The sequence below is a fragment of the Myxocyprinus asiaticus genome, chromosome 33, assembly GCF_019703515.2.
Source record: "Myxocyprinus asiaticus isolate MX2 ecotype Aquarium Trade chromosome 33, UBuf_Myxa_2, whole genome shotgun sequence".
Lineage (NCBI taxonomy): Eukaryota > Metazoa > Chordata > Actinopteri > Cypriniformes > Catostomidae > Myxocyprinus > Myxocyprinus asiaticus.
Genome location: NC_059376.1, coordinates 3,105,986 through 3,118,016, shown reverse-complemented (window position 1 = coordinate 3,118,016; position 12,031 = coordinate 3,105,986). Strand labels below are relative to the sequence as shown.

Genomic DNA, 12,031 nt, shown 5'->3' with positions numbered 1-12,031 from the left:
AGTGCTGATAGTTAATTTTTATTGGCTATCGATATCAGAAAAAATCGCAGATCGTTTTTTTATTACTATTCCTTTTTCTTCTGTGGCCGGCGATGGAGAATACAGTTAGAACATCTTGGTTGCACAGTATTTAAAGTGGCCTCCAGAGGTGAAATGTAATAATAACTCAGATCTTGTGGGGATTTGCTGAATGAAAATTTTTCATCATTGACAATAATGCAAGTATACGGAAATGTGCCCGTCAGCACATACATTGTGTCTCCAACTTCAATTCTCATGAATAATAATTCATCTTATTCCTCATTAAACCTCATTTGATGAAATATGTTTATAAAGCATTTCATCTGGTGAATATATAGGCTATAAATAGCTTGATTTGGTAAATACTTAAATACACGCATACATACATAGAACTGTAACAGAGCCAAGTCTCTGTCATTTCAAAATAAGTGTCCACCATGTATTTTGGCTTGTTAATAATGAAACATCTTGTGCTATGCACTAAATTTTCAATATTTTTATTTTTCTGGTTACTATTGGGATTTTGGTTGTACAATAAACTGCATCTGGGATGTATTATTGGCAGAGGCAGAAGTGTAAAAAGTAACAAAAAACATCTTCTTTGCACTAAGTGCAAATAGCGTTAGATGCTATTTACACTAGTGCAAATAGTGGCAGATACTCTTACACCCTTGTTTAAATACTAACATACAGTATATTGGCATCAATGCAGCATTTTTACTGTGTTTATTTGGAGTCCCACAGACACCCTACACCCACCCTAACCCTACCTTACAAAAATTAACCATGGTTTTACTACAGTATCACCATGGTATTTTTCTAGTAAAATCATAGTAACCACAAAATTAAACATGGTTATTATTAACTACTATTAACAACATGTTACTGTAGTAACACCATGGTTAGTACATAAGAACTATATAGTGTCCACCAAAACACATGGTTACAACAATATTACTACAGTAAAACCATGGTTAATTTTATCCGGATCAAATCCTTCTCTCAACTCCCCGACCTTCACTGTGACCAAATCACTGCAAGGGAATCACTTTTATTTATTACTATAAGTAGTATTATAGGAAATATTAAGAGTAGAGACATGGGAAAAAGTATGTCAAGGGGTGGAATTCGAACCCGGATCTCCAGCGTGACAACACATACACATACTGTCATTACAACCAGAGCTACTACAGCTGCACATGGGTGTGCAGTTTATTGTAAAATCCTGTGTTTCCACCAGACTATTGGAGCACAGATAGTCACTTAGTTATCCAATCTCTTAATCCACTAATGTCTCTGCCCTATCGCAAAAAATTCAAATATGCCTGCCTTCATTTGATCAGCAGCTGACCCCAAATAAATCTGTTGTGGCTGTCTTGAGTTTGGTCTGAGCAGTGGTGGGCAGAGTTAGTGTAAATAGCCTCTGTCAACAAGATGGGCTATTTGCACTTAGTGCACTTAGTGTAAATAGACACTCTGTTTATTATTTATTTGAGACTCTTGTAAAATATGTTTATGCCTGTCATCAGTGCTGGGCGTATTACATGTAAATTGTAATCAGGTACTGATTACAAATTACATTACAAAAAATGCAATCAGTAACGTAGTCTCATAGATTACATTTTTGGGGTAATGCAATCTGATTACTTTTGGATTACGTTCAGCCCAATTCTATTTTTTTTTTTATGTCACATGCATTTGAGTAGCACAATCATTTTAACATAAAAAGTACAAAGAGGAAGAAAATGTATTCCATTCTTTATTACTAACAAAAAGAGCCGCACAAAAAGAGCTCCTTATGAACTTTTTAAAAAGTGCATTAAACATTACATGAATTAAATAAACATTGAATCTAACAGCAATGGCAGTGCATGGCCAAAGTTTATAATTCAAAACACAAAAAGGCATCAAATTCATTTTAAGAGCATAAAACAACAGCAACTTTACGAACATTAATGACCATAAAATGACCATAAACGATCATAAAATGAACAAAAATTAATGATCATAAAATCAACAGCAACTGTGTTTCTAGGTCAAAGCTTTCATCTAAAAACACTGAAACACTTAACCCTTTCTGCTTAATAATGGTCCATCACCTATTCCAAAGCTGAGGTGCAAGATATTATCTTTTGAACAGCAAGAATATTCTAAAAGAGCAGAATATTCAAGAGTTCCACTGAGTCACACAAGGAACAATTGTGTCAAGTTTTATGTCAAGCAACAATAGAGCAATAAGCTTTTTTCCATATTGCTACACATTTTGCAGTGGAACTACTGTGTACCCTGCGGGCAGGACCCTTAGAGATGGCATCCACTAGATCCTTTGAAGCAATTAAGTTCAATGTGTGAGCTGCACACCATTTATGTAATTTCATTCTTAAAAATGAAATTATCTCTATAGATCCAGTGGTTAAATGCTGAGGTAGCCCGCTCCAACATCACCTTTCACCTGGCTGGCTTGTAGCGAGTATCAGTTCTGAGTGAAATAGACACAACTCTCCCCCTCTCTTCCGAAAACACTTGAAGACTTACTGAATGTATATTAGCAGTGTGCTGATTTAGAATTAAAAATGTAAAAGATTGAAAAAAGAGAATGATTAAATTCCTACAGCAATCTACTGTGATTCTTAAATACAATAGTTTGCTGTTAAAAATGTTGCATTATGGGAAATCAAGAGCAGGCTCACTGTGAAGTGACTAGTTTTATGGTAAATAGCTGTTGTTTGCAAGGCATTAGGGGAAAATGAACATTCAAAATTACAATATCATCTTGGTGAAAGCCAGTAACATTCTGAAACTTGTATTTTAACCCCCCCCCCCCCCCACCACATGTTTTGTGTTCATGATGTTTCTGACCAACTCCTCTGTTCTTTATCATCTCACATCAGCTTTCACTTGTCTGTCTAATGAGAAATCAAATTTAAAAAAGTATAAATCAACCACTGAAGCAATGTACATATTAAATGTCAAATGTTGCCAGGATTGAAAAGTATATTTTTTATTAAAAAATAAAAAATAAAAAAAACTGTACATAGTAAAATAACAGTATAGCACTGCATTGTAGGTTATAATGGTGAAATACCCATAAGCCTTTGCCCTTGAATAAGTATGTATGCTTTGGCAATGCCAAAAAAACAAAAAAAAAAAACATGTACAAAAGTTTTTATTCAGCCTTAATAGAAGTCTTAGTTTTATTTAGTGTTGTTGTTTTGTTATCAATAGTTGTGTTTTGTTTGAAATAACCATTATGGTGATTATGTTCTCTTGAGCTGGCATCTTGGACCCTCTTTATTATTATATTATGTTCTTCTAGCCATTCAATTTATGTTTAAGTAAAATACAAGTTGTTGGACTGTGCCACTTAGAAGACAAAAGCTAAGGTCAGACTGAATGTCTGATCCTACTATAAAAAAACATAAAAGCAAAAACAGTAAAGGATATTTCAGCAAAATGATATCAGCAAATTGAGTGTTTGATGATTTTGATGAACTTACTGCATAACACGAGTTGTTAACAAGACACACACAGAAATCAACTCTCAGCATACAAAATGCAACAATGGTGACGATTAACAAACATATATGTAAAAAAGTAAAAGCTGAACATTAAAATACAAGTAACTTAGACTGCAACAAAAACAATGTCAAAATAAACCAGTAAATAGTAAAAAAATCGAATTTCTTCATGCTGCAGTGCATGCTGGGAATTTAGCTGTTAATATCAACAACAGTAGATAGTATGTAATTGGACAGCTATATGCTGCTAAATTACAGTTGTATACTGTAGCTGCAAAATCAGTATCAAGCTGTTAATTTGATCAACAGCAAAACACTGTATTTTTGCAGTATGATGCTGGCGACTACAGCTTTATGCTGTATTTGCAAAAACAGAAGCAAACTGTAAATTTCAGCAACAGCAAGACACCATTAATTTTACAATAACATGCTGGCAACCCTGCTGCCAGTTCTTTACTCTTTTTTGACGGTAAAATTCTTAACAGTGTAGAATGATCAATAAATTATTGACAATTTACTGCCATTGCCTTGTTAATATGTAATCTATAAAAAGTAGCTGTAATCTGATTACGAGTATTTTAACATGTAATTTAATCCAATTACAAGTACTTCATTTTTTGTAATCTGATTACGTAATCCAGATTACATGTCATCCGTTACTACCCAGCACTGCCCATCATAGTAAGGAAAGACCACGAATGTTTTTAACATTCTAAAGCTATCGTCTGATTAATCAGTTATCTGCTTTTTTGACCACCAAAGTTGTCTGTATCTGCAAAATGTACTGTCTGTAGAACTCTAGTATGAAGCAAATTCTCATCAAGTTCACACAGGAGTCCTAGCAGAGTAACCACGTGTGGAGTTTAAAGAAATATTCCGGGTTCAATACAAGTTGAGCTCAATTGACAGCATGTGTGGCATAATGTTGATTAGCACAAAAATGAATTTCGACTTGTCCCTCCTTTTCTTTAAAAAAAGCAAAAAACTGTGTTACAGTGAGACACTTACAATAGAAGTAAATGGGGTCAATCCGTAAACGTTACTCACTGTTTCAAACCTAAAGCGACAAGACAAGACATAAAATATGTGTCGTGTTAACATAATTTTAGTGAGATAAAATACCAAATAATTACTAAAATATGAACCAACCTTTTCTGTATAAAGTTCATTTTCGTTAAATGTATTGCTTGCTTTAAACCCTAAAACCCTAAAATGACCGTAAAAACAACTATTTAAACAACTTTACAGCTCAAATAATACAGTTTTATCGGAATAATTAATGTAAGTCCTTATAAAAAGTTATACACCTCACATTTCTTTTTTTTAAAGGAAAGGAGGGACAAATCGAAAGTCATTTTTGTGGTAATCAACATTATTCGAAAAAGCTGTTTTGAAAATAATGTTTATTATTGCAATTCTGTAAATTACAAACTTCAGCTTTAACTTGTATTGAAATTGTAATATTCGCCTACTTTAACAATAAACATGTTTTAGTAACGTTTGACAACTACGTGTCACAATGAAAGTGTAATTCTGATCACTATGCCTATTATTTCATCATTAAAAACCTAAAAAAAAACTATTTTTGTCAAATGTTTTGCGAGTGTGTTTGTGCTATTTTCTTGTTACTTGCTTTAATATTTTGATATCTAATGTAATGACATTCACACATTTTTTGTCTTAAGTGTCAAAAAGCTTTTTAGGCCATTGTTTGTAATAGGCTATGCATTTATTCTACGGAGACGCTTGTAAACACACAATATGTGTTATTGTTGTAGTTGTAAATTATGTGTGTAAAGATACAGTGTTATTTACTGATATGCTCCATATGGTGAAGTATGATAATGCGCACTAAAGCATTACACAGAACTTTTGGACATCTACACTTCACCAGTTAATAACCAAAATCACCAGTTAAAATTAAGCCTTTAGAAATCAGACTTTCATAGTTTCGCATAGTCAAACTACATTAAATGCCGTATTGCGCGCGTCCATATCACATCTTGATTTGTTGGTTTACCTTTAATCGGTTCCTCTAACTCGTCCATTCCCACCTCCACATTGAAAATCTGTTCTTTATTAGTATTTTATTCCAGGTCGTGTGGTTTTATTTAATCATCTCATAACATCTATAATGTTCAAGATAAATGTTGATTCCCTGAGCTCCACGAGCGCATCTTCTTCGCAACATCCGGGTGTCGAGCGCGCGCATCACTCCTCTGTACAGATTTAATCCTGTGAGCGCCATCGCGCAAGCTGTCATTCAAACAACCTCAGACGTCCCGACGCGCTACATTCACTTAATCGCAAATGTTATTTTATTCTACACAAGCTGACCATTGATTCTCTCTCTCTCTCTCTCTCTCTCTCTCTCTCTCTCTCTCTATTGTATTTGTACGTCTGTTTTAAATTAAGACGCTCGGTGAATACAGTTGCCTGGAATTATATTCAGTTACCCTTGCAGAACATCTAACAGGCTTTTCAACAGGTAATTTAATCCGAGGCCTTTCACATTGAGTGCCAAAAGACCAGCTTTTTACTCTTTCTTCGAGAATAGTGCAACAACAAATTTACATTTTGTCATCATTTATTCGCCCTCGTGTTGTTCGAAATCCGTTAAAAAAAATTGTCCTCTGTCTGTGGAACACAATAATAATATTCCGTTTTAACAGAAGAATTAATGTAAGTGCTTTTATAAAATTAGAAGCTTCATATTTTTGCATTTAAACCCTCCAAAAATTGGCCCCATTGACTTCCATTGTTAGTGTCTCACTGGACCACAGATTTCTGCCTTTTTAAGAGAAAAGGAGGGGCAAGTCAAATTTTATTTTTATTATTATTATTGTTGTTGTTGTTGTTGTTGTGCTAATCAACATTATACTTGAGCTTAACTTGAACCCGGAATATTCCTTTAAGCAGAATTTTAGGGACTGACAGCCACAGTCAGGGCCGTAGCTGGGTATTCTGGGGCCCCTGTCTGTATATTGCTTTAGGACCCTTTCCTATTAAAAAAAATACAGTTTAGAATCTGTTGTGGAGCCCCCCTGGACCTGTGGGCCACTAGAATCATTACCACCTTTCACCCCTCTAGCTATGGCCCTGGCCACAGTCACCAGTCACTTTCATTGTATGGAAAAATAGATGCAATGAAAGTGAATCTTGACTGTGTCTGTCGATCTGCATAACTTTTGTTTCTTCCCTGCAGCACAAAAGCAGAATTCAAACCGGCTTGGAACAACATGGGGTGAGTAAATGGTGAAAGGATTTACATTTTTGGATGAACTTTTTGAAAGAAAATGTGAGTGGTGTTTGCCTGTGCAAAACTCGCTACCAAGATGCTAGGTGTTTTGGGTAGTTCCTAGGACATTGCAGTTGGTAAGGGTATCTGGGGCATGGCTAAGTGGTCACTTACTAGCCCAAGTCAAAAGAGCCCAACCCCAAGTCTCTATATATTGGCCCAGTTGCATAAAACCACTAAAGTTCATTCTGTCACTAAGGGTTTCCAGGGGTCTCTTGCAACAGGCATGGTCTCTAGATATGGCTTGGGTCCCTTCTTATATGTAACTTTTTTTTTATTTTTATTTTTTATTTTTTTAATCTGTTTTATTGTATGTTATAGACAAAAATCACTTAAAAAAGTAAAAGTACACTTCGACACATGTTGCATAATTTGATAAATCCAAAATGTATGTAGCACAAATAGTGCAGTTGTATCAATGTATCAAAGTGTGAGCAATAGTATTAATGATGCTTGCCTCACACCACCAATAAATAAATAAACGAACACACTTTCTCCTCTGCTGGACACCTCTGACATCTGTTGCTGGATTAGATTTTGTTCAGACTTTGGTTTTATAAAGTCACTACTATGGCAGAGTAGCAACATACATCACATTAAATCTCATTGTCCTGATGAAGCAACAGCAATTAAACTAAACTAAATCTAAGCCTTACCTCGGATTCCCAGTATGAACGCCATTCATCTCTCTCACCACAGCACCTCATTCACTGAGCACGTATGTTTCAGTTCATTATAGCCATATGTTTAAAGCACAGGGGAATGTCAGGGAGTGTGGTGCAGGATTACCTGTCTGTAGCAGATAATCCCTCCTAAATAATCCTCTGACTCATGCCTACTGTGCTACTGTTCTAACACCAGATTTCACTCCAACATAAACTAAAATTATTTACTTGATTATGATTTTTCTACCATAAGCACCGATGAACTCAAACGCAAACACATTTATACAAACATAATTCAGAATCAGAATTTAATTTGACTAATCTTGCTTTTGTCTTGTAAATGCAATTATACTAATTCAATACAGTTAAAGGGATAGTTCACCCAAAATCACCAAAATAAAATAAAAATGTACTCACTCTCATGCCATCCCAGATGTGTATGACTTTCTTCTGCAGAACACAAGCAAAGATTTTTCTGAAGAATCTTTCAGCACTGTAAGTCCATAAAATGCAAGTGAATGGTGGCCAGAACTTTGAATCTCCAAAAATCACAAAGGCAGCATAAAAGTAATTAATACGACTCCAGTGGTTAAATAAATGTCTTCAGAAGCGATATGATAGGTGTAGGTGAGAAACAGATTAATATTTAAGTCATTTGTTTTCCATATAAATCTCCACTTTCACATTCTTCTTTTTTTGTCTTTTCTCTGGTCGGGGCTGGTCAAAGGTGGATATTTATAATAAAAAAAAAGCTTTACATTTTGATCTGTTTTTCACCCACACCTATCATATCTCTTCTGAAGACATGGATTAAACCACTGGATTACTTTTATGCTGGCTTTTTTTTTTTTTTTTTTTTGGAGCTTCACAGTTCTGGTCACCATTCACTTGCATTGTTTTAACCTACAGAGCTGAGATATTCTTCTAAAAATCTTAATTTGTTTTCTGCAGGAGAAAAAAGTCAATAAAAAGACAAGTCAGTTACACTAAAATGTCTTGAATTCAGATAAAAAAAAAAACACACACACACAAGGGTTAATCTTCGAAATACACTTTTAATAATAATTTCACAGCACATGTGTTTTTGAATATGTTAAAACGATTTTTAAAACACTTCCAATTCGTTCTTGGAATGGCCGAAAAATAAAAAGTTTATAAGAAAATGCATATTATACCATCAGCCAAAATGACACATTATCACAAACTGGATAAAAGTGAAATTTCCAAGGAACCTCTTCTCATCATTCGGGTGAGAGCAGCTGTTTATCGGAACCACATGAGCGGAACTAAAACGCGTACATAAGACCGCAGTAACCGGAAGTGTTGCTCGTGTAATGCGCTCCGTGCAGGTGCAGCGATGGAGTGTGTAAATAAAGCAGGTCAGCTCATGAGTCTAGCGGCTCTGCAGCACTATGATCCCTACATAGTCAAACTACTGGACGTCACCGGACAGGTCGCTCTGTACACATTCAACTCTAAAGCAAACGAATGGGTGAGATTGACACTTATGTACTGAATCAGCACACGGACCTCAGTTAGCTTGCTGTTGCTAATAGCAACGCCAGTAGCTCATCATCTCATCAATAGTGCTGATATCTGGTTTGATTTATTAGACATTATAGCATAAATACTAGGACACTGACAGCTTGTAGGTGTGCTGGAACTTCAATGTGGATTAATGGCTGTCGAGAACTTAGTAAACAAAGCAAATGTATATTTAGCTGTTGATTCTATCTGAATGGGAGTTGAGGCAAAGCGAAACCAACAAAAGCTGAGAATAAAATCAACATTCATCTGACAGTAAAATCAATATTAACTTACATGAGATAATACAACCAATATTCAAATGAAAAACAACTTCTGGCACAACCATCTGAAAGAAGTTGTGAATGATAGGCAAGTTAAGGCCATTTTCATTTGTGAGCGGTATGCAATGTTTTTGAAAGCTCTCTCTCTCTCTCTCTCTCTCTCTCTCTCTCTCTCTCTCTCTCTCTCTTCAACAGGAAAAGACTGAGATTGAAGGCACATTATTTGTTTATGCCAGGTCTGTAACTAACGTTGTTAAAATTTGTGTCCTAGAGACATGAACCATTATGCAATTGATCAGTGATGTCAGAATAACTGGGTTTGTCTGCAGGTCAGCATCCCCTTATCATGGCTTCACAATCATGAACCGTTTGAGTACGGAAAACTTGGTGGAGCCGATAAATAAAGACTTGGAATTCCAGCTTCAAGACCCCTTCCTGCTGTACCGGAATGGCAATCGTAAGTTAAGAATTTGCGACCAGGATTGTGTTCATTTGATATTAATCCACTGCAATGCTGTTATACATTATTCAGTACATAAAAATACCTAAAAAATGCAATTCACACAAAACAATTACTTGAAAACACCTCTTCTTTGATGAACAGGTTTTCAGTTTGTTTTTTGTTTTTTTCTTCTTTCTAGTAAAAAGTGTCATGTGGTGTTACCGTCTAGAGACAGTAAAAAAAAAAAAGAAAGAAAAACATACTGTTGGCATGAATATTGCAGAATATTTTTTATTGTCATTTCTTTAAAAACAAAAACAGCAGTGAAACAGTTATTTTAAAATATGATTGATAGAGATTTTTAGAAACACTTTTGTCGGAGTCACGTGACGCCATGGGAGGATCGGACGTGTGAACGGCAAGCTCTGCACACTTTGCTAGTTTTAATGCTTTTTATGACATAAGTGAGATTCGATACATTCGATAGACATTCCATAACTGTTCCAGGAGGACAATATGTGAAAGAATTCAAAATCCTCAGGTTCTGGAGACATTAAAAGACACTTACGTGCTCAAGCTGACATCCCTGAGCAAGCTGCGGGCCTTGGAGTCAATTTGGTTGGAGAATTGCGGCGGGAGATGCTAAACATGTCGGCAGTGCTGACGAAGGCCATTGCTGACTTAGAGGATCTTGCTGTGATATGTCGATCGATCACCGTTATGGAGGCTTTACTGATGTGGTTACAAGAGTGGGTGATGTCGAGAAACGGATAGATTACCTGGAGTCATCAGAGAGGGAATTATCTGCTAATCCGCTAGCAACCAAGGTGGATTTGGAGCGTGTCTGGGAGAAGTTGGAGGACATGGAAAACCGTTGCTGGTGGAATTACGTCCGTATCGTGGGAGTCCCGGAGGGAGTGGAGTGACAGGATATGGTGGAATTCCTGGAAGGGCTCTTTCCGAGTTTGCTCGACATGGCAGGCCATAAGCTGGAAATCGAGCAAGCTCACAGGGTTCTGGCTCAGTGATCCATGGAGGGAGACAGGCCCGATCAATTCTGGCCAAATTTCTGAGATCATCCGATAAAGATCTTGTTATGCGAGGAGTAAAAGAAGGCTTTCTTGAAAAAAACACAGCATTTTCTTGATCCCAGACTTTGCGAAATTGACGAGAGAAACGTGATAGATTCAAGGAATGCAAGAAACTTTTACATCAACAGAAGGTCGCTTTTGCATTGATTTCCCCGGCCAAATTGAGAATAGATGCTAAGGATGGTCGTAAAATATTTACATGCCCACAGCAAGCGATGTCCTTCATAAAGTCAATGGAGTGAGTGGGTCGTCTTGTTGTGCTCACGTTGCAGCTGAGTGGACCGGCTCACTGAATATTCCCTTGACTGTTTGAAGAATCTGTGTGCTCTTTTTGTGCTGGCTCTGCCTAGCGGCTGGAGTTTATTTTGTATAGTAACACACCTTCAGGACAGTATTATGGATGAATCTACATGCTCTTTGTGCTGGTTCCGCCTAGCACTGGGAGTATTTTTTGTGGAGTGTCACCTTCAGGACAGTTTTATGGCTGAATCTACATGCTCTTTGTGTTTATTCCGCCTATTGGCTGGAGTTTGTTTTATAGATTATCTTTTGCTGCATACAAAATTTGTATAGAAACACCGGACCTGAGCAATCTGACAGCAAAGTTGTCGCTGGGGCTCTCGTAGGTGTGCATGGATTGTTTGAGTTTGGAGGGATGGACGCCAGTTGGCAATGTCATGCACAGGGTTAATGCGCACATTTTTCTTTTTTCTGTTTGTTTTGTTCCTAATGTTGGAATGTGGTCTTTTTATAATCTTGTTTTTGACACACAATACATTTTTTCTTATATGTCAATGTAACACAGTTCAATGGAAAGGAGGAGGTGAGAACCGGCTTAACAATATAAATAATAGTTCAATAATAAACTTAACCAAAAAGACACAAACATAAACAGGTGACGGACAGCTGCCGGTAACACTCTCTCTGTCACACTGCCGTCTCCTGTCGCCCTTATCCCTCTCGGGCTTAATCAGCCTAATTAGGGGCTGGGTGTGCAGAATCATGACCCGGCCCCGCCCTCCGCCCTGCCACAGTCAAAATGTCAAATGTTAATATGAGTGGATTGTCTCGCTCCACGTGGAATGTGAATGGGTTGGAGCACCCCATAAAAAGAAGGAAGGTTATTTCTCTTCTTAAGCATAAGAAATATGATATAGTGTTTCTTCAAGAAATGCACATTTCTCTGCA

At 36.6% G+C, this 12,031-nt stretch overlaps 2 protein-coding genes across 3 annotated transcripts in view; one reads left to right on the top strand and one right to left on the bottom strand.

The window, feature by feature from the left end:
- The window catches only part of cacna1db (calcium channel, voltage-dependent, L type, alpha 1D subunit, b), a 203,019-nt gene extending 195,448 nt beyond the window's left edge, over positions 1-7,571 (bottom strand). Inside the window, exon 1 of the mRNA XM_051670137.1 lies at positions 7,494-7,571. Within this exon, the coding sequence (XP_051526097.1) occupies positions 7,494-7,518 (25 nt within the window). The 5' untranslated portion in view covers positions 7,519-7,571. The remainder of the gene's footprint in view (positions 1-7,493) is intronic.
- Positions 7,572-8,834: 1,263 nt separating this feature from the next.
- The window catches only part of LOC127424740 (mRNA-decapping enzyme 1A-like), a 36,820-nt gene continuing 33,623 nt past the window's right edge, over positions 8,835-12,031 (top strand). For both annotated transcript variants that reach the window (XM_051670169.1, XM_051670167.1), the window contains exons 1-3: positions 8,835-8,994; positions 9,506-9,546; positions 9,640-9,767. In XM_051670169.1, coding sequence (XP_051526129.1) covers positions 8,860-8,994; positions 9,506-9,546; positions 9,640-9,767 — 304 coding nt within the window. In that variant the 5' untranslated portion in view covers positions 8,835-8,859. The remainder of the gene's footprint in view (positions 8,995-9,505; positions 9,547-9,639; positions 9,768-12,031) is intronic.